At 44.2% G+C, this 23,055-nt stretch overlaps 1 protein-coding gene across 1 annotated transcript; it reads right to left on the bottom strand.

Annotated features, from left to right (window-relative positions):
• Positions 1 to 9,435: 9,435 nt before the first annotated feature.
• CXCL13 (C-X-C motif chemokine ligand 13) lies at positions 9,436 to 15,830 on the bottom strand. The gene is made up of 4 exons (XM_007066496.4): positions 15,666 to 15,830; positions 14,719 to 14,851; positions 13,343 to 13,426; positions 9,436 to 11,691 (listed from the first exon to the last, which is right to left on the bottom strand). Exons 1-4 carry the CDS (start codon positions 15,727 to 15,729, stop codon positions 11,658 to 11,660), a joined length of 315 nt encoding a protein of 104 aa, XP_007066558.2. The 5' UTR covers positions 15,730 to 15,830; the 3' UTR covers positions 9,436 to 11,657.
• Positions 15,831 to 23,055: the final 7,225 nt, after the last annotated feature.

Genomic DNA, 23,055 nt, shown 5'->3' with positions numbered 1-23,055 from the left:
TAACATAAATTCCCAACACCCATAGAATATCAATATTATATTAATACCATGCACATAACTGTTAATGTGTTGTGTACTACGCCTAACACATATATATTGGCTAACTCTGGTTTGGCGTTTGATGCCCATGTGCCCAGGCCCATGCTGGAATGCTGATTTACTTTGACATCCAACGTCTCAGATCAGGGCCATCTCTGTGAAGTCCGTTCTATGATCTGCTGTTGCAGCAAAAGCAGACTGGCCTTTTCAGGCATTCCGACGCGCTGGGACTTTGTTCTCTCCCCTGTTCCTGGGAGCTGGACAAACCCCTTTGGTGAAGCAGTGGAACGTACCTTGGTTTTTCTCAAACCAGAAATCTCTGTGCTGCGGGGGAGGGGGAAAGCCAAAACAACAGCTGTGCTGCGTGATGCCCAGCACTGCACAGAAAACTTCTCTTTAAAGAGGAAACAGGAGGAAGAACAATCGCTTGCCAGCCAAAGTCTGAACAAAGCAACAAAGGAAGTAATTGTATCTCTAACTTCTAGGGAGTTTATTGCAGTTGGTGGTGGGGGCAGCAATCCTATTAGCAAATATGCTTGTGCTGGGAAGACAGGAGAAGTGCATGGTGATGCGTGTTACCGACAAAGGTCAGTGGAGTACGAAGGGCAAAATATAGGCCTGGCAACTATAGGAAAGCAGTGACCTCATTTGGCAGGGATAACACAGGGAGGTGGTGGCTATGAGATAAATACCTATGCTGGACCACACGGAGATAGAAGCCTTCAGGAAACTGCACTGGCTAAATCGCAGCGAGCCAAGGCAATGCAGGGCCCTGAGGACAGAAAGGGCATTTGGAGAGGAAAGCCTGTGGGGAACGGGGGAGCCTGTTTGCCATGGAAGTATAGCTACATCAGGGCACTGCTTGCAAGGCTCTTTCACTGTTTGTAGGGAGGTGGCTGAAGCTGTTAATGGGATGGGTTAAATTTTCTGACATCCCGGACTAAACTGTCAGGTGCCTAAATTCCTTTGTGGCTCTGGCTCAACCTGCCACATTAGGTGCCCAAACCTAAAATTAGATCAAAATTCCTGCTCAGCTGCCACCACCTCACCTAGGTACCTACATTTCCCCTGGTGCCTACCTTTCTTCCAGTGGGCATGCACAAAGCCGCTTAAGTCCTGACACCTAGGGCCAAATTTCTAAATGTATTTCAGCACCAAACTCCCTCGTATTCCCCCACCTATTTCACCTATGAGGCCCACCAGATTGGGCATTACCCAAAGCAGCCTGTGGGGGTGGCACTGTCCCCATGTCAAACCTTTATCCTAATGGTTAGAGTTCTCACCCAGGATGTGGGAGACCTGGGTTCAGATCTCCTCTCTGCCTAATGTGACTCCAGATCTCCCACCTCCCTAGGTGAATGCATTGAGCTATGGGGTATTCTGGGGTGGGTCTCTCTCAAACTCCTCTCTTGGAGTGTTCCACTTTGTGTAGTCATTGGAATCGGGGCTTGAACCCCAGTCTGTCACGTCCTGAGGTAGTGCTCCTATACGTTTCCTCTCGTACATCAAAAAAGGGAAATATAATGAGTGAGTAGTTTGATTTCTGTGAAGTATTTCTTTCTGTATACAACTAACTTCATGCTGAGTAAGCTTGGTTTCTTGACAAAAATAATAGCTGGCAACAGATATTTGTGTGTGCTAGCAATAGGGGAAGGTATTCAAGTCTTTAGTCATTACTATATTTTAGTCAACAAGAAAATAGCCCTATGAGATTTGAATGGCATATCACTTCTGGAGAATAGGACAGTTAGGTAATCTGATGGGTATTTTGCCAAATTTCTGCTGGCTACAGTCGCTTCTCTCCAGGAAGAAATGCTCAAATGCTACTAAGTGTGCTTGCCTAACGCTTCTGCCCAGCCACGCATGAGATTCAACAAGGACAAGTGCAGAGTCCTGCACTTAGGACGGAAGAATCCAATGCACCGCTACAGACTAGGGACCGAATGGCTAGGCAGCAGTTCTGCAGAAGAGAACCTAGGGGTTACAGTGGACGAGAAGCTGGATATGAGTCAACAGTGTGCCCTTGTTGCCAAGAAGGCCAATGGCATTTTGGGATGTATAAGTAGGGGCATTGCCAGCAGATCGAGGGACGTGATTGTTCCCCTCTATTCGACACTGGTGAGGCCTCATCTGGAGTACTGTGTCCAGTTTTGGGCCCCACACTACAAGAAGGATGTGGAAAAATTGGAAAGAGTCCAGCGGAGGGCAACAAAAATGATTAGGGGACTGGAACACATGAGTTATGAGGAGAGGCTGAGGGAACTGGGGATGTTTAGTCTACGGAAGAGAAGAATGAGGGGGGGATTTGATAGCTGCTTTCAGCTACCTGAAAGGGGGTTCCAAAGAGGATGGATCTAGACTGTTCTCAGTGGTGGCAGATGACAGAACAAGGAGTAATGGTCTCAAGTTGCAGTGGGGGAGGTTTAGGTTGGATATTGGGAAAAACTTTTTCACTAGGAGGGTGGTGAAACACTGGAATGCGTTACCTAGGGAGGTGGTGGAATCTCCTTCCTTAGAAGTTTTTAAGGTCAGGCTTGACAAAGCTCTGGCTGGGATGATTTAATTGGGGATCGATCCTGCTTTGAGCAGGGGGTTGGACTAGATGACCTCCTGAGGTCCCTTCCAACCCTGATATTCTATAATTCTATGATTCTATGAGTAAGAATGTTGTCTGGAATTCCAGTTTTTGGTAAGGGCCTAATTTATTGTAACAGCATTAGTCACTTAGGCTGACGCAAGAATTCATCAAGCCTTAAAATTGGCATTGCTCCCACATCAGTCCCATGCAAAGGTGTCTAGACAAGATATTGGCAACTACAAAGGCCTTCGCAAAAAGAAAAGGAGTACTTGTGGCACCTTAGAGACTAACCAATTTGAGCATAAGCTTTCGTGAGCTACAGCTCACTTCATCGGATGCATACTGTGGAAAATACAGAAGATGTTTGTTTTTATACACACAAATCATGAAAAAATGGGTGTTTATCACTACAAAAGGTTTTCTCTCCCCCCACCCCACTCTCCTGCTCGTAATAGCTTATCTTATAGTGATCACTTTAGATAAGCTATTACGAACAGGAGAGTGGGGTGGGGGGAGAGAAAGCCTTTTGTAGTGATAAACACCCATTTTTTCATGATTTGTGTGTATAAAAACAAACATCTTCTGTATTTTCCACAGTATGCATCCGATGAAGTGAGCTGTAGCTCACGAAAGCTTATGCTCAAATAAATTGGTTAGTCTCTAAGGTGCCACAAGTACTCCTTTTCTTTTTGCGAATACAGACTAACACGGCTGTTACTCTGAAACCTACAAAGGCCTTGTCAGACATGTGGACTGTCTTCAGGTAGAACGTCATTAATCATGTGCCTGTGAGATGGTAAAGGTGTCCCTCAGTGCACGAAGGCCTCGCTATTTTTTAATGGTCAGAGAAAGGTTTACAAGATTCTAATCCATACATGACTTCACAATTTTTTCCACACACCAGTACTGTGGTGAGGTGCTCCTCCTCAGTGCGAGCGTAAAGATCCCAGCCAGACAATGGTCTGGAGCAGCAGGCCACTGCCTTCAGCTGACTTTGCAATGACACTGCTTAACCACAGTATTTCACTATATAGGCAGATACATACCCTACTGGTCCAAATCATATCTAGCCGGAGCTTCAGTTCTCTACTCTGGATTGAGGCAGTGCATTATTTAACAGCATTTACGTTCTCTGGAGGTAGTCCAAAGTGCTCATGCTCCCATTACTTTCCCTAAAGAGGACGCAGCACCGAAGTGTTGTTAACAATTGAATGGGTGTGGGACTGGAATGCTTGTACTTCCATACAAATGTTTGCTGCTAAGTGCAGAGACTCAGAATTGGACAAATTATTTTGTATTCACTTTATGTAGCCCTTGTTTTCTGTTTGCGTATTGCCTGTGAACAAGTCCCTGAGTGTTTGTTGCTGGAGATATTTGGCTGAGGAGCTGAGCCTAGTTTGCCAAGGACATTAGTTATTTCACTGTGAGCACACCTTCAGCTGTTGATCAAAACAGCTCAGATTTCATGCGTGATTATCAGACAGATGAGCCACAGGGTGCGTTTCTGTTCCCTTATTTCTGTTCAGCTATTCCAATGGGAAAACTTGCAATTATGAAAGTGCGTAAACAATGGATTTTGAGTGAATACTCCAGAATAGACACTGCAAAATTGATACATTGTGCCCTAGAGTATTCAGGGAAAGCAAACTCAGTGTCTTGATCGGTGCTGGAGCAATTAGTTGTATCTAGACTTCCCACCCTGCTTCTCTTCTGCATAGGTTGGAGGAGAAATGATCTTCCTCAATAGCTTAGGATTTTTCAAACTAGTTGTAGAAAACACTCTTTAGTGTTTCTAGTTGACTCTGAAGATGAGGAATCCGATCCTGTGTCTTTTAAAAATGTCTTTGGATGCTTATCCTTCTTCTATTCTTGACACACATACGAATATCTCGGGGTGGGGGGTTCTATTAATGTTAGATGGACCATTGCTATATCTGAGTGGTATCTGCGAGAACAGAAATGGCCACACGGTCAGCCTTCAAAGAGGTGGGATAATTTCCTAACAAGGAGATATGGACAAGCATGGCGAAGGATGGCCAGAGCGAGAGAAGATTGGAAGACGTGTTGTGATCGGCTCAGTCTCAATTGATGAAGGACCGACAGTCTACGCAGTTAGATTATTATTATTATCATCATCAATTATTTGTATTACCATAGTACCTAGGAATCCATCGGGGACAAGGACTTCATTGTGCCAGGCACGGTACAAACACAAAACAAAAAGCCAGGCCCTGCCCCCAAAGAGTTGACAATAGAAGTATAAAACAAGACACCATAAATGAATACAGACGGATGAGGGAGAACAGGGAAACCATGAGACAATATTGGTCAGCATAACAGACTGTGTGGTCTCAACACCCCAGTGGCTTTTTGAAGGCACCCCATCAAAGGAGAGTTTTAGGGAGGGGTGGATTTGAAGGAGGGTAATGAGGTAGCTTTGCAGAAGTTTACGGGGAGCTTCTTCCAACCATGAGGGACAGCATAAGAGAGCACGCCAGTGCTTGTTGGATAACTGAACAGGTGGGTGATGGAAGCTGGAGTAATAGACCAAAGGTGGGAGTTGACCTTTTGATGGTGCATGAGAGATGATCATGGGGTGGGGCATGTAACAGGTATAATGGGGGAACGATCAGTGTTTTTTAAAAAATCCCATTTCATCAACTCCCTGGGCAGTGCTAGAGGCTTTGGGAGCAGGCTGTTTGCCGTTTCACGCCACTTTGTGGGCCCTGCAGCTACCCAACAGGAAGCAGGCTAGAAAGATACAAGGGGACAGACGCATGTGAGCGATGCTGATGCAGAAGGGAAGGGAAGATACGTCTGAGGATGATGTGTTTGTTACTGTCCAGGGCACAGTGAGAGCGGCTGAGGTGGCCGTGGGGCAGGGGTTGCTGGCTGAGGGGAGGGCCTGGCCGTGGCCCAGAAGAGGAGGTCTAACAGGCTGATTACTGGTCCTGTAGCAAGGCAGGGTTTCAGATGGGACATACAATGTTCAGAATGTCTGAGCACTGTCGTTAGGATGCAGGTGCTGCTCCTGTTGGCAACAGAGAAAGTGTTGTAGGGGTTCAGGTGATCTGGCCACAACTTTGGGTGATGAGGCCGATACCTAGGGGGAGTAGGAAAAGAAAGCGGGCTTATGGCAGCTGCTGGCAGCGCCGTGAGGCCAGCTCAGTGCAGCCTGGGGTAAGCCAGTGACTATTTGGGTGCAAGGGGGGACGTGGGGCAGCTTCGGTGACAGCAGCCAAACGGCAGGCAGGTCACAGCCCATGCAGGGCATGGGCGGCTTTGAGAAATCATCCGCCCCGGTCATCCTTTGGAGCAGCTCCTCTCCCCGCCCCAGGGTAGCGGTGTCTGCTAACGAGAACATACACAACCACCACATTTAACAGCTTCTATAGAAGCCTGTTGATTTCTTCCCAATTAAAGCCTAGGGGCCTTTTCCAGAAGGGGTGACATCAACAATACATTGGGCTTTGGAGTTTTAGTTTTAGCCGATAAAACACCTCCAATTAAAAAAATGAAATCAGCGTTTGTTCAATAAACCCCAGAAATGGTGACTTGCAGCTAAGGGCTTGTCTACACAGAGCCGTAATGTGGACTACGGGGAGTGTCCGTGGTGTGTAATATGCACTAATATAATTAATTGGTCTGTGTAGACCCTGCTGGTGCGCACTACAGATTGCCTCGTGTGGGTTAACGTAGTGCTGTTTGAAACAGTGCTATGTTACAGTGCAATAGGGAGCACTACAGAGATTACTCATGACTGTGCTATACACTGTAATGTCTGGAATAGAGCTTACTCAGGACAGTATATACAAAGAGCAAAATCCTGATTTTTGGACACCTACATAAAACTCACAAGTTGCTTAAAACTATACCCTGAAAAACAGAAGCCCTGTCAATCCAATAATGGCACCCATGAAACATGTCACTGCACTTCCCGTTAGCGCTGTGCGTGCTCCATGTTATGGAACTAATTTGTGGTGTGGACTTCATCCCTCTGCCGCACCATTAGGAGTGACGTGCAGAGAAAGACTCCTTATTCACACACACGACTTCTGTGGGCATATGGCAGTTTTATTTTGATGCACTTCAGTAATCATTAATTTCCCTGCTCTTTATGGCAGGAACATGTAACTCTGGCATACCAGTCAGAGCCACTGACTGCTTCTGTTTGCCCCTACCCTTCCATAACGATCTTTCTGCCTCCCCTAATGGACAGATGAAGTGCCCGCTGGTGCTTGTCTGAGGGGGAGTTTAGTCATAGGCGTAGTTTGACTTTTATATTTGGGGTGGGGCTAGGGTGACCAGATAACAAGTGTGAAAAATGGGGGTGGGGGGTAATAGGCACCTATATAAGAAAAAGCCCCGAATATCAGGACTGTCCCTATAAAATCGGGACATCTGGTCACCCTAGGCGGGGCTGCTCCAGTCAGGCCTATGGGGCTGTGTGTGTGTGTTGGGGTGGGGGAACAATTCCATGCCTGCCCACAAGGGGGCCATTTCATATTTTGGGGTGTGGGGGAGGGGCACAACTTTCACCATGATTCCAGGGGCTACTTAGGCAACTGCAAACTCTAGTGTTTTTGCAGATAACTTACAAATCTCTGACAGGAGGATGGTATCGAATTCTTATCTCAACAAAGAAAATTAAATAAAGATTAGACCCCCTCAGCTCTAATACTAGCATGGGCTGACATCTTGTAGCAAGTCACTTATGGGACACTGGTTAGGTTTAAAATTGTAATGTCTATTCTTACTCAGATACGCTTACTGAAGTCAGAAGGGACCAGCGTGATCATCTAGTCTGACCTCCTGCACCTTGCAGGCCACAGAACCTCCTCCACCCACTCCTATAATCGACCCCTAGCCTCTGGCTGAGTTACTGACGTCCTCAAATCATGGGTTAAAGACTTCAAATTACAGAGAATCCACCATTTACACTAGTTTAAAACCTCCATGGTCTCTGCCAATCTGACCTGGGGGAAAATTCCTTTCTGAACCCAAATATAAAGATCAGTTAGACCCTGAGCATGTGGGCAAGACCCATCAGGCAGATACCTAGGAAAGAATTCTCTGTAGTAACTCCCTATCTAGTGTCCCAGCTCCAGCCATTTGAGATATTTGCTGCAGGCAGTTGCCAATGGTCCACACACCATTGTAGGCAGTCCTGTCATACCGGCCCCTCCATAAACTTATCAAGCTCTGTCTTGAAGCCAGTTAGGTTTTTTGCCCCCACTGCTCCCCTTGGGAGGCTGTTCCAGAATTTCACTCCTCCAATGGTTTAGAAACATTCATCTAATTTCAAGCCTAAACTTGTTGATGGCCAGTTTATATATATTCGTTCTGGGGCCTACATTGATGCTTAATTTAAGTAACTCCTCTCCCTCCCTGGTATTTAGCACTCTGATGTATTTATAGAGAGCAATCATCTCTCTCTCCTCAGCCTTCTATTGGTTAGACTAAACAAGCCACATTCTTTGAGTATCGTCTCAGAAGATAGGATGATCTGAGGAATGGAAAACCTAGTAGCCCGTCTCTGCACATGTTCCAGTTTGAATTCATCTTTCTTAAACATGGGAGTCCAGAATTGCACACAATACTCCAGACAAGGTCTCACCAGCGCCTTGTATAATGGTACTACACTGGCCTGTCTCTACTGGAAATACCTCGCCTGGAAATACCTAGGACTGCATTAGCTTTTTTCACGAGCGCATCACATTGACGGCTCATAGGCATCCTGTGATCACTCAATACACCCAGGTCTTTCTCCTCCTCCTCCTGTCGCTTCCAAATGATAAATTCCCAGCTTATAGCAAGTTTCAGAGTAGCAGCCGTGTTAGTCTATATTCGCAAAAAGAAAAGGAGTACTTGTGGCACCTTAGAGACTAACCAATTTATTGGTTAGTCTCTAAGGTGCCACAAGTACTCCTTTTCTTTTAGCTTATAGCAAGACTTCTTGTTGTTAGTCCCTAAATGCATGACCTTGCACTTTGCACTATTAAATCTCATCCCATTTCTATTACTCCAGTTTACAAGGTCATCCAGATCTTCTTGTATTATATTCCGGCCCTCTTCGGTGTTGGCAATACCTCCCAACTTTGTGGCATCTGCAAATTTTATTAGTGCATTCACACTTTTTGTGCCAAGGTCAGTAATAAAAATGGTAAATAAGGTTGGCCCCCTGAGACTGATCCCTGAGGAACTCCACTAGTAACCTCCCTCCAGTATGACAGGTTGTAGTCTCCCCTTTAACTAATTCCTTATCCACTTTTCAGTTCTCCTATTAATCCCCATCTTCTCCCCTTTAACTAATAATTTCTCGTTTGGAACTGTATCAGCTGCCTCACTGGCAGCCAGGTAGATGAGATCTACTGCATTTCCTTTGCCTAAAAATCAGTCATCTTCTCAAAGAAAGCTATTAGTAACTTTGTTATTTTAGGCTACTTACTTTTGGCAGTTCACCAAGCTTATCCTAACAGCCCTTTCTTATCTTAATCGACACTAATCACTCTGTTTATAAACAAAATTCTGACTCCCTGTCTCGGGGCGCAAGCTGGGAGCAGCCTCCAGTCTCCTCTGCAGAACTCATTACATTACACGCTCAGGCTGCCTGCCTGAGGCTTGCAGTTTGCGGGGGGGGGAGAGGGGGGAACGCCCTCCTATGCCCGCCCCCGCAAACTCCACCTATGATTTCAGTCTGCAGTTCCTGTGTTCTGCTGAGCTGGCAGATGCCACTAGCCCTGGGGGTCACCTGCTGGCACCTTTCCTTGTTCTGGTTCCCTAATAAGGTGAAAACTGACCAATGGGTGGCAGTGTCTGACTGAGATAGAAAAGCCATACAGGGATTCAGTTTTAATCCATCAGTTCTCAAATGGAAAGGATGCCCCTCTTTTATAATGCACGAATTGGCTAAACTGCTTCATGCTATCAATTGAAGAGACAATGGAAAGTGGAATGGGAGTTAAGAGATGGATCAGATTAGCATCATGGGTGGAAATACTATATGGCCCAGTCCCTTCCCCAATGCTAATCAATGTCCCAGGGTAGGTGAATATTAACTCTTAAGCTATTGCCTGTTTCTGCCAAAATATCAGCAGTGAAATACCGACATTTTACATTTCCATTATTAGGCTTATTAAATAAGACAAACAAGGCTTTTTGTACAGTATCCTCAGTCCTTTAACAGAGCAATAGCTTCCCAGAAAAGTCATGTCAAGAAAGAAACATCTCATAGAATTGGATTAGTGTAATACAAGCTTGTACATCAGTTTCAGCAAATTAGCTTTTTCAGGCTCTTGTGTCTTATCCAAAATATAACAGAAAGCTTAGAACAGGGGTGGGCAAACTTTTTGGCTGCAGGGCCACATCTGGGTGGGGAAATTGTATGCAGGGCCATGAATGGAGGGCCGGGGTGCAGGAGGGAGTGCGATGTGCAGGAAGGGGCTCAGGGCAAGGGGTTGGGGTGCAGGAAGGGGTGCAGCAGGGGCTCGCTGCTTACCGGGCACTGCTCCGGGGTGGTAGCGGTGCACAGCGAGGCTAAGGCAGACTCCCTGCCTGCCCTGGCCCCGTGCTGCTCCCAGAAGAGGCCAGCACCATGTCCCCGAGGCCCCTGGGGGAGGCTGGGTACCTCCCCCGAAGCTCCCATTGGCCACGGTTCCCCATTCCTGGCCAATGGGAGCTGTGGGGTAAGGGCTGCGCATGGAGCCCTCTGCCTCTTCGCAGGGACCACAGTGCCGGCAGCGTGGGGCTGGCAATCCCACGGGCCAGATCCAAAGCCCTGATGGGCCAGATCCACCCCGTAAGTGCAGTGTCCCTGCTCCTCCTCCTCCTCCCCAGCACTTCCTGCCCCCTGCTGCCTAACAGCTGTTTGGCGGTGCTTAGGACTTTCTGGGAGGGAGAGGGAGGAGCAGGGACGCGGCGCGCTCAGGGGAGGAGGCAGAGAAGAGGCAGGGCAGGGGCGGGGACTTGGGGGAAGGGGTAAGGGCGGTGCAGGGGCAGGAAGAGGCGGGGTCAGCGGCGGGGTGGGGGGGTCGAGCACCCACCAAGCAGTGGGGAAGTCTGTGCCCAAGGGCTGTAGTTTGCCTACCCCTGGCTTAGAACAAGCAAGCTGTGCAATTAAGAATCCATGCATCCTCGCTGTCAGCCACACATGATGTATATGGTACCAATTTATTTTGGAGAGGCAGGACTCTTGCTACTGGCCTGATCGACCCTGGAATTTCACTATGTGCTGCTTTAGGTTTACAGTTCACTTTAAAAGTCACATTTTCACCACCCTGTGGTTATTTATTATTTGTACTGGAATAGCACCTAGCACCCTCAGCCATGGACCAGGACCTCATTGTGCAAGGCGCTGTACGAATTGCAGAGGACTTTGCCAAAACTCCAGCGACTCATCAGAACTAGATTAAAAGGATGATGCAATTATTGTAAACCATGAGCTTTAATTGAATTGCACTTGCTTCATAGCACACACACGAAGAGTACATGATAAAAAGTTAAAAGATTACAATCTGTTCAAAAAATACTTTGCACTGAAAGTGCTTCACATTTATTCCAACAATGGTGGAAAGGGCCCTTTAAGATATTTAAAATTTACTAGCAAGCAAAGAACAAGGCAGGGATTAATGTTTGGGAAGTTTTGAAGATGTATCACGGAAAAAGGACACTGAGGAATCAAAGGCATGATCATTACAAAATGGCTCACTACACATTCTTATGGCAGATGCCATAATACTTGGTAAACGTTAGTCCATTTATTTCAAGAAACCGAAGTGGTATTCTTGTAGTTGGTTTGATTTGATATTACTCTTCCATGACTCATGATGCATGAGGCAGCACATTGAAACACTGAACAAGAAATCTGACTAATGGAAAACCAGCTCGAGAGGGAAGCAGTCGCTAGCAACAGTTGCTGCTTGTTTAGAAAGAATAATTCTGTGGGCTGAGCAAGACAAAGGTAAGAGGAAGCAAAAGCAAAATTAGGAAACAATCAGGTCTGTGCCCTCCATCCTTTTTCCTCCTAAAGTTGTTTAATCTTCTATTCTTTGAGTGAGGAAGCTGTTTGTTCCTTTCTGTAAGGGGAAAACAAGAAAAGTAAATGCAGAGAAAATGCGTGGGCTGTTACAACTATACTGCTTGACCTCGTGAAAAATCGCTTAATCTCTGTGCCTTGTTTTCCAGATGGGGGAATAAAGATGGTCTCAAACTTTATTTAGGACCTGTCTTAATTATGTGAAAACACAAACCAAGTAATTGTGATAATTATCATGCACACAGAGCTTTTCATCCATGGCTATCCATTGATTGGATATAAACAAGAAATGGGACAAGCCTGCAGTTAGAGCTAGATAATTGTACAAGGGCTAAGGGAAAAAAGAGTAACATCTCTCATTTGAAAATAGACAGTCCCTTTCCTGACTGGACTTTGTTCAGCTTTATCACTAACGATCAACTTTGTCCTAAAATGGCCCAATCGATTAGATAACATTGTTTCAGCAGACTCTGCCTGACAATTTTCGTCATTAAATGTGAGAGTTTACGTTACTGGTGTAATGCTTTGTATTTTAATACTCAAGAGTCAGGAACTGAGAATTATACTCACAGTATCCTTTATCTTAACCATGTTGTACATCTTCTAGATTTTATACTGAACAAAAGCCATAACATTTTAAAGATCCAAAAGTAAATGCACAAAAATCAGGAAGGGAAATATCCCTGTTAAATGTTAGATCATTAAGGGCTGGGTTTTCAAAAGCCTTCAGCATTGGCTTAAATCTGCTCCCACTGGAAAAAAGTTCATAAGTCAATTTTTTTTAAAGGAAAAATTCACAGCTCTTAGCTTTGAGCTTAAAAACCTAACTGGTTGCAAAGCCAATTAAGTATTAATATGCAGTTTACAAGCGGTTGTTCTGACTTCCCCAAAGTTACCATTTTAATTTATTTTTCTAATAATAAAAGAATGAGTGTAGTCCTCAGTGTAGACAGATGGTTTTGTGGTTAGAGCACTCACCTGGGACTCCAAATCCTGGTTCTACTATATAGTTGCTTATGCAATTTAACAAAGGTCACACACAATGAGATAAAGGGCTTTCATGAGTCAATGTTCTAACCTGGTTACAGCTGCGAAACTAGTACTTCCTTACTTTACAGGATGTAGTAAAGTTAAATTAATCTGATGTTCCTGAGCACTCAGATATCACACTGATAGGGACATGGAAATATCCAGAGAGAATAGCCAACCAGAAAGCTTGATTTGTAGAGTTGGGCAAATAAGTTTCTTGAAGTTTAAGTGGGGATATTATTTTTGCTGTTCTATTAATTAAAAATGACCAGATGAATCTTCCTCAAACTTTCCAGGATAATTTCTTTACTGGCTGAGACCAAGCAGTGGACTGCAGGCAGGAAGGGGCATTTTTCAGAGAAGTATGAGCATGGTAAGACAGAGGGTTAGAATAAAAATTCAAATATAACCATAACTAGAGCTTGTGCACTCAAACTGTTGTATAACAAAGCATTAACTTAAATGAGGCAGCTTCATACAGTCAGGCTTCAAGATCAGGTCTCTTTAGTCTGATCTGCTACAACTCAGGGGGCAGTTCGGCAAACTTTAACTGCATGAGTAGTTCTTACTCATGCACATAGTACCATTGATGTCAGACTACGCATGAGTAACGGTTGTAGGAATGGGTCCTATTACAGGCAAATAATATAAATGAGACTTACTGGTTATGTAACTTAGTCAGAAATTTCTGCATCCAGGGGGCCTTGGGATGCACACACAGTTTCTGCCCTGTTTTTAGTTTGAGTCTGAAAAACAAGCGGAGTTTAAGCTTTCATTAAATACTGTGCTTTCTTCAAATCATTATTAGCAGCAATAGCCATCCCTCAAACAGCCAACTTATGGAGCAGACTTCAAAATACTGAGAATGTGGAGGAATGGGCAAATAGAAGTAATTCTGCATCACAGGAGGACGAGTACAAGTTTTCAATTGTTCAAAGCAAAACAAAATTTCAGATTTAACTCGTAGCACATGTGATCAGTAGACACCTCTTTTAAAGCCCCGACTCTGCAAAGTCAATGAGACAACTTGCAGTTACACATGTATAAATTCACACATGCCTTATCAGGGCCCAAAGTAGGGATTTTTAAACATAACACATAACTGGGCAATCAAGATCATTTGTGTGATTGAAGGAGGGAGATCACTGGACTGATGCAAGTTCTAGCACATGTATTTCTACAAATAAAATAAATCCCACTCCTTTGAAATAACTAGCTAGGAGCACATTTTAAAAGTGTTGGATGCTTTGGTCACACAGGAGCAGCACACAAAGCTGTAGGTGTTTCTCTAGAAAACAGAAGGGACCAAACAAATACTTTCTCTAGTCCTCAGTCTCAAACTTTGTCTCAGAGAAAATGGGACCTGGCTCCCTGTTATTAGTCTGACAAAACCAACACCTGATCAAGAAGCTCTTTCCAAACCAAATCCTAGTCACTCATTCTCATCTCCACTCTAAAGTGTACCCATAGTTCTATGGTCTCAGAAGTGGGCTAGAAATCAAGTGACCTCAAGCTGTTTGGGGAAATTTCCAGTACTTCCTTGATCCATATAGGCTGAGAATAGCACAAGTGTAATTCCTTGTGGTATTTTGGTTCTTCCACTTCCAGTCTGGGCCAAAGAACAGGAAGTGCAGAAGCACATGAAGTTAAAAACAACAAAATTAAAACATTTCAGCATTTAACACGTGTTTGATTTGAATCTATCCTTACTACGCTGGAACCCGTTCGCCCAGCTGGGAAAAAAAAAAAAAAGTTCAAGGATGTAGTTAAGCCAAGACGACTTTATACTTGATTTTCCCCTGAGTGGTAAGTCAATCCTGTGACTTTGGGCATTAAAACCTACTCTTTGTATATTGTTGTATAAATACAAAAAGCGACCCAGCATATAGCTAGGTTGTTAGATGGAAGCTGAAATGTAAAGGTCTATGCTGCATCAGTGTATCTAATTGTAAGCGTAATTGCTGCCCTCTTCATAACTAAAGTAGAGTCTTGGTGCATCGAGGCTAGTTAAAAGTTAAAAGCAATTTATGCCACTTACATAATTTCTGTGGTTCGGCAGGCACCCCCAAAAGGAATGATCTCAATACTTTCATATCTTCTTGGCGCTATAAAGTCTGAAGTCTGCTTTGTGCATCTGCAGCTCTTATAGGAACCGTTGGTTTCTAGGATAGCTGTGAAGCAAAAATTCATCGAATTAGGTATAATTCAGGGATAGCAATAGAGTAGGTATCTTACACTTAGCTAGTGAGACAGAGAAATCCTTGCTGTCTAGTACGTTATTAATGGAGTTTTAGCCACAACTAATGGAAATAATTATTATCCCTTGTATTTCTAAAGCCCCTTCCATCGGAGGATCTCAATGCACTGTACTGACTAATGCATTAGTCCTTGCAGTACTCCCGTAAGGTAGGTGGTATTATCCCTATTTTGCACATGGGAAATTGAGGCACAGAGGGTTAGCATCTGTTGTAGCCTTATTAAAGCAAATGAGGTAATTGGAGGAGTAAGGTACTATGCAACATGAGTAAGGCCAGATTTTTAAAAGTATTTAATGATAATATTAATTTCAATGGGAATTTGGTGCTTTTGAAAAATCCACTAGGTGCCTTTCTGCATCTTTAGGTGCATCTTTTAATTAGTGTTACACTAGTGCCTAGAGGTCTCAACCGAGAGCAGGTTCCCATTGCGCTAGGTGCTGTACATACGCATAACAGACAGTCTCTTCCCCTTCTCTTGTTGTTTATGTGGCTTGTAAGTTTTTGAGGCAGAGAAGCACAGGGAGGTGAAGTGACTTGCCCAAGGTCACACAATAGGTGTCAGAGCTGGGAACAGAACCCAGGTCTCCAGACTCCTAGAGCAGTGCCTGGTCTGCTGGACCACACACTGCAAATCTGATGAGAGAAAACCATTTTTAATGATTACCTTACTCTTTCAAGAGGAGTGACTGTAACTCCTCCTGCCCCGTCAAGAAATGAAAGTACTTACCTGCATAAACCGAGTGACAGATCACCAGCAGAGAGACCAGCAGAAGAGCAGTGCGGGATCTCATTCTGGCTAGAGTTGTCAGTTGACCTCTCAGCAGCAAGTTCAATCTCAAAGTTTGTCTGAGGCTTTTGGTGGAGAAAAGGTTCCTATTTATTTGGGAGGTTCACAGTGTGGCAAGATCAGCAGGATTCTATTTTTAGAAATCAAAGCCGAGAAATGGCATCATCGTTTTTCACGGGCTGCTACCCAGGCATTCCCCTGAGACTAATTGCTGAATTTGCAATATTGTTGATACAAATCAGCAGAAGGAAAGAATACACATTTTGCTGATTTTAGAATCAGCTAAACAGTAGAGGAAAACATTGCATAATGGAAGAAAACCCAAATGACTTTCCTTACATGAGATATTCTTGGTAATATTTCACCCCAGTGTTTACACCTAATAATCTTTATCGGTTTTATGTAATAGTGTCTCCACATGCTTAAGTATTTTATAACTCTACAATAAATATCTTGTCTACTTCTCTGTATTTTACAGTACCAAGCAAAATGCTGACAGACATCTCCTGTCCTGAAGTCCTTCTAGTCAGACTCAGACATTACAATTCGCACTATGTAGAACTGGTGAAGCACACATTCAATGGATTAAAAAATGGCTAACTGGCCTATCTCACAGTTAATGGGGAATCATCCCTAAATGGTGGTGTTTCTAGCAGAATTCTGCAGGGTTCGTCCTGCTGCTATTCACCATTATCTATGATCTGGAAGTCAATATAAAGCCACTGCTGATAAAATTTGCGGATGACAGACTGGTGGCATGGTGTATAACAATGAGGGTAGTCAGAGTGATCTGGCTTGCTTAGTGACTTGGGGTCACACAAAGTGCGTATAAATATAGCCAAATGTAAAAGTTATGCACCTAGGAACAATCAGGGCAGGCCAGACCTACTGACCGGGAGACTGTACGTTGGAACGTGGTGACTCCAAAAAGGTGTTAGGGGTCAAAGTGGCCAAGCAGCTGAATGGGAGCTCCCCGTGTAATGCTGTGGCAGGAAGCTGATGTAAGCCATGGATGTCGAATCAGGGGACCGGTGAGCGGGAAGGCGATTTCACCTCCGTACACAATGCTGGCGGCAGACGTTGGAATGACGCAACCACTTTGGGTGCCATGGTTTAGAAAGAGGTTGAAAAAAATAGAGGGTGCAGAAACGAGCCACAAAAATAAACGGAGGATGGGAGAAAACACCCTGCAAAGAGATTTAAAGAGCTCCAGCTGTTTACCTGGTACACTGTAAGAACTAAGAGGTGGCTTGGTAGGTCCCTTCGTGAGGTGAGAATACTGGGTACTGAAGGGCTCGAGAATCTCGCAGAGAAATGTAACCACCACCAAAGGCTGGGAGCTGAAGCTAGACACATTCAAATGAGCAATAAGGCAAAAAAAGTAACCGTGAGGATGATGAAGCATTGGAACACACTGCCAAGGGAAGTGGTGGTTTCTCCACCTCCTGATGTCTTCAGGTTCAGACTGGGTGCCCTCCTGGAAGGAAGGGCACATAAGTTATTGAGTCTGTATAGGGATAATTGGGTGAAACTTAATGGCTGAGGGGTTCAGGAGGTCAGACTTGATCTAATGGTCTCTTTTAGCCCTAAAATCTATTCAGTAACCTCTGGAATGTGACTAACATTAATATTCAGTTGTATGCGTCTCCTATTTGGGATCCTTCTCAAAGCCCCACCTCCTGGAGTCACGTGGTGAAGGGCAGGACTCGGCAGCCAAGGTGTCCCTCCTAGTTCACCTTATGTTCCTAAAATTTCATCCTTCAGGGCTTCAGACAGTCATCTATAAGGGTCAGGAAGGAAAACTTCTTCTCCACTGCCCCCACTCCAATGTGTTCGTGGGTTTGTCCTCTGATGCATCAAAAGATAGCTACAGCTGGAGGTGGGACTATGTATAGGCTGGGCTAGTGCTGTCAGGTGGTAACTGAGAATTCAGTCTGCCGGCTTGGTAGGTCTTTCTCACTTGCTCAGGGTCTAACTGATCATCGCATTTGGGATCAGGAAGGAATCTTTCCCCAGGTCAGATTCGCAGAAGCCTGGGGATTTTTTTGCCTTCCATTGCCGTGTGGGGCATGGGTCACTTGTTTGGGTATCCCACTAAATCGGTTTCCTGCCTGGGGCATTGATGCATGTTAGTCCTTCCTGTTCTCTGCCTGTAACACAGTCCCCTGAGAGCTGTAATACTTCGGTCTAATTCTGGTGGTTGCGTTTGGCGGTATTTAGTGACCTGTGACATAGGAGGTCAGACTAAATGAGCTGATGGTTCCTTCTGGCCTTAGATTAGATTCAGAAAGTTACTTGTGTGAGTCCCTTGCTGTAGTATCTGAGTGCCTCTGTCCTTAATGGTTTTGCCCTCACAATACCCCCATGATGGAGGGACATCCTATTGTCCCCATTGCAGTGATACAGAATGGAGACGGAGAGAGACCGAGTGGCATGTCCAATATCACTCAGGCACAGCAGGGATTTGAACCCCCATCTCACTGGTAGTAGGCTCCTCCTCTAACCACTGGGCCATCTTTTGTCAGCTTACTTTTCTTTAAAAAGTTTCTAGCCCCTCATGATTTCTTGGAGAAAAGTTTGAAAAGTGACCCCTCAACTCTCAAACCAGGAGGCCAATAAAAAAACCCCAGAGATACATTGCAGAATGTTAATTTTAAGCCAGGTTCATGATCTGGTTGGGATGGTGGGGGGCAACTCGTGCTATTTCAATGTGCAGGAAGCATAGCAACAGCTTGAGCAAAGAACCTTAAGCCAGCAGGGTGCCAGGAAAAGTGGCGGACTTGGCAGGATGGGGTCAAACGCTCGAACTCATCATAGCGGCCAATTTATGCCAACTGATGGTGGGCTCAGTCTAGTTCCTTGTGTAGAGGTGTGCACATCACAAGCTATCAACTCACTTCAGAACCTGCTAGGGCTTAAATACTCCAGGAACCTAACTTCCCAGGAACTTCTTACAGGAGGCAGACCCAGATGCTAATGACTTGTGGATGCCAATGAAATAGGCTGGTTTTTGAACAGAAGCCTGTGGATTTATGGTAAAATGATGAGAAAGGAAAACACTCATTGGGAAATATATTACAAAGTATGCGATTTTACACACACGGAAATATTATATATGGAACTACATGGCTTGTAACCCTCCTAATTCCAGGGATGCGTCATTGTATGTGTTGGTGGTGGCACAGTGTTCATTTCACACCCTACTTCGTGAGGAGGGACCTGCTAATACATCATGACCATCAACTAGAAAAATATCAAGGTTTCCAGGAAAGGAGCCCAACTCTGCAGGTTTCTGAGGACACTGATTATAATACTCCTTACCACTGTCACTGCATCCCTTGCTGGCCAACTGAAGCCTTAAAAATGGTGCGTTGAAAAAGCACAAATGCCTAGCCAGCCGTGTCCAGTTTTGAATGGGTCCTGCTGAATCCCTCAGTGTTTCCCTTGAACCTTTAAAATTTGCAACATGACTAAATAAGGGATGATCTCTCTACTGCAGGAGCACACATAATTAACTTCTCGTCTCTGCCACGTGGGTGGGTTTCTCGTGTTTGCCCATCTTTAATAGCAGTCAGATGTAGACCCTTAACCCACTATTGGAAGAACCTGAAATAGTCTGTTTTATTTTACGTCCTTCTTGCTTGTCTAATATCCCAGAAAATCAGCTTTAACTGTGCAAATGTTGAGAGCTGTCTTTCATTCCCTACAATTTGGGGTAAAGGGGGGGAAGCTTTAATACTGATTTCAACCTGTGTATCATGCTGCCACTACTACATTGTTTCATGCTACATGCCTATCGGGAGCTAATGGCAAAGCGGTCTCAATGAACAGCAAAGCAGAGCTGTGCGAGTGATATAAAACAATAGAAAGCAAAACTAGATTTTAACAAATCCTTACAACACCGTTGATCAACTATCACAGAGCTCTCAGTTGGCCAAGTTTGAAAACTAACAGATTTTTGTCATCCTTACACAGATGGACTTCCCTCTCCTACCATTTGGAGGTCTGTCTACACAAGAACTACAGGATTGGATTACAGTTAGCATATTTCACAGCTGGGTAACCCCAAAACAGTGTTCTGAATTGTCATCATCTCCCTCATCAGACTGGGAACACCCACACTGGAATCAGTGGCTCATGTGTTTTGGAGTAAAGAAGAGGATGCAGGTCTGAAAGTGACACAACACTACATGGTGCACAGTAGATGTATAGATTCCCAAATGCATAAGTAAGTGTTTGGTTTCTTGGTTGTGATGAAAGTGAATAACCAAAGAAATATTCACAAGATGGAGGAGATTAGTCTGATTCATGAAAAGACTAGGTCAGCATTGATCAGATTATGACTATGCTGTATTAGTAGCCTTAAAATGAACCCAAACTTTAGATAATGAAGAATTTATGTTATTGTCTAAAATAAATAGGAAAATGGGTTTCCCAAAAATATTTAATTAAATATTGAAATATAGTATTTGTTAGCATTTTGATAGGTCTTTTAAAAATGTGATCTTAGCTCAGAGGACTTAAATTCAAACCCACCGTACATTTCACTAGAGAAAGTTGTCCTTTCACAACTGTGTGTCACTGCTCACCACTTTTACTCAGCATCAGGGAATTATTTAAGTGTCCACCATTTAACTGAGATCTACACAGACATAAGTCTGAGAAGATGAACGCAGACTCAAGGCAGCCCCAGCTAAATGGCCAGCTATTGATGGACTCAAATGGAGACAAAAATCAGAACAAAACACAAACACTTGCTCAGAGAATTTTCAGACTAATAGTCTTATTAAAATGTTTGATGACTGTTAATGGCTGGTGTGGTTGGACCACGTGAGGAGGCCTCCGATTCCTGCAAGTTATCACATCACTGTACTAAAATCACTGCACTTAATTGGTTAATTTCTATGTGATTCACTACATTCTGCTGAATGGATTCAGAACAGTGCACTTGTGTCATAGGCCCCATCATGCTAACAGATTTGCCCACAGCTCAAGATTTGAAGCAGAAGGATCTGGGTTCAGACTACAAGCCCGCCTTGCGGTTCTGAATGGTGCTTCTGCAGAATCATCATGTATATCATGGTACTGCCCAAAGTCCGCAGATGAAGCGTGGGGCCTCATCGTACGGTCCCTGCCCTGAACAATTTAAATTTAAAGACGAGATGCAGTAAGTGAGTAGACAGGGACAGGAAGGAAAAAGGGGGGTTACACTGATGAGATGATTGTAGAATGATGTGCAGAACAGAGTGGTTTCAAGTCATGTAAATGGGTTTGTTTTTTTTTTAAATTAATTCACCATTTAAATAAACCACAAAGCACTGTCATCTCCCACAATTCCCACCCCTCTCTTGCCAGAGAACGTGAGCGCTCACCCATTGGTTTTGCATGCTAAAAGTTGGGGCCTCAGACAAGCTTAACAGTTTTACCCCACTGTACATGACAGCACAAAATAGAATTTGATGAGGATTTACCTGAGCAATTTCCCAGTTCCTTCAGAATTTAATAGTGAACAAGAGCCTCACGGTTGGTTGCTTATATAGCACCCTATAGAATTTAACAATTATATCCCTGCCATAGGCTGGGGCAAAAGAACCTCTCAGAAGGCTCTCATGCACTATGAAATTCCATAGGGTTTCGGAGTAATTTGTATAGAACTACATAAGGCTCATTCTTAAATTGTCAGCCTTTTTTATAAAGCAACTGTGACGTAGGGTTGAAGTAGAGGACATGGGTGTGTGTGTGAAGCTGCCCCCAATTTGGGAGGGAATTGAATTTGGTCTCTTCACCCCCCTGCGTTGGTTCCCCCAAAGCCTGTGTGCAGGGAAGGATGGGAGTTAGCCTTTTCATCCTCTGAGCAGTCTCAGTATTTGGATTCACGCAGGGTTCAGAGCCTGAAGATTCTTCTCTTCAATGAGGGCCTAACTCTGTCTGCCTTCAATGAGATAGTCAGTGAACATTAACCCCCCAGCGACTAGTCAAACCTTGAGCAATGGCCTGAGGGGAGGCTACATTTGGAAAAGCCCCACCAGCAGTCAGCTTTCTTGGTTTAAAAATAGGGAGTAAGTGTGGTAAACTGAAACAGCACTTGCTCATTTCTCCCCCATTCTTATTTATATAAACACAGTACGTTAGCTTAAGAAAATCTCAACAAAGCCATCTGCTTCCTTTGTGTTGTGATAAGACTTTCTTTGGAATGTCCCCCCTGGCTGCAAAACTGCTATCTCTAAAAACCGTGACCCTTGAGTGTGCATCAAAATTTCTCTTCCTCGATTTGCACTGCAAGCAGAAAAAGTCTGACATCAGCATAACAGAAAGCTGTATCCTCACCATGTCACTTAAGGCTCTTAACATCTTCTTAGAATCTGAACTTAAAAGGAGTATTTAATATTGGTAAGTGTTAGAACAGTTTAGCTGTTTAGCTGCAGGAGATACAGTGGTATTTTCAATGACTAGCCTGTTGTGTGTGATCAGGAGGAGATAGTTAGCATGTAAAGTGTTCAAAGCACTGTCCAGAGTTTAACTAAGCCTCACAACACTGCTGTGAAGGAGAGGAGTTTAAGTATTCCACCCATTTTACAGACAGGTAAACAGACTGAAGTGGCTTGCCCAATGCCATACAGCAAGTCAGTGACAAAGACCGGTTTGGCTCACAGGTGTGGGAGACAGAAGGTCCAGTGCTTTTTCCTCCACAGTCCTTTTACCTGGAGAAGTAGCACACCAGTCTCATAAGACCAAAATTAGAAATAGATATGTCCTTTCCTTGGAAGGATTTAAAGTTAGTGAATAATCCACCTCTTAAAAATTGATTCCCTGAGAGAAGAGTTTGGAACATTTAAAAAAATGAGCAAGCAACTGTGCCTCCCACTGGAAGGCTCAATAAATAAGTTACTGTGAGCACTGAATGGGGCGCAAGATACCAACCCTCGTATTTGCTTGCTCTAGGATAGATTGAAGAGATACAGCGTATCAGCATATGAGAAAACACTAGACACAGGGTTTCCTTGTGTTTAAGCACATACCCTGGAATTCAACACTTCTATCCTTTAGACCTTTGCTATGAAGGACTTCGAATGACTGTTAAAAGTGATTGCTAGATATTGGTCTTTATGCATCTTTTCACCCATGTGTCTGTTACTCTGATGGGACCAAAATATTAGCTTTCCTCTCCAGTATCATTCTTGGGCCAGCCATGCTTCTGTCCGGCCTCTTCCCGCCTTTCCATCCTAGCTTCACTGTAGGTTGGATATTAGGAAAAACTTTTCACTAGGAGGGTGGTGAAACACTGGAATGCGTTACCTAGGGAGGTGGTGGAATCTCCTTCCTTAGATAT

This window comes from Chelonia mydas, chromosome 4 (genome assembly GCF_015237465.2).
Source record: "Chelonia mydas isolate rCheMyd1 chromosome 4, rCheMyd1.pri.v2, whole genome shotgun sequence".
NCBI lineage: Eukaryota > Metazoa > Chordata > Testudines > Cheloniidae > Chelonia > Chelonia mydas.
The sequence above is the reverse complement of the archived record's forward strand: the minus strand, read 5'-3'. Positions and strand labels throughout refer to the sequence as shown.

Coding starts and splice junctions, on each gene's coding strand:
- CXCL13 (XM_007066496.4), bottom strand. CDS start 15,729: ATGAGATCCCGCACTGCTCTTCTGCTGGTCTCTCTGCTGGTGATCTGT. Junction 13,427..14,718: donor TGCCGAACCACAGAAATTAT/GTAAGTGGCATA, acceptor CTTGTTTTTCAG/ACTCAAACTAAAAACAGGGC. Junction 11,692..13,342: donor CTGACTAAGTTACATAACCA/GTAAGTCTCATT, acceptor TTCCCCTTACAG/AAAGGAACAAACAGCTTCCT.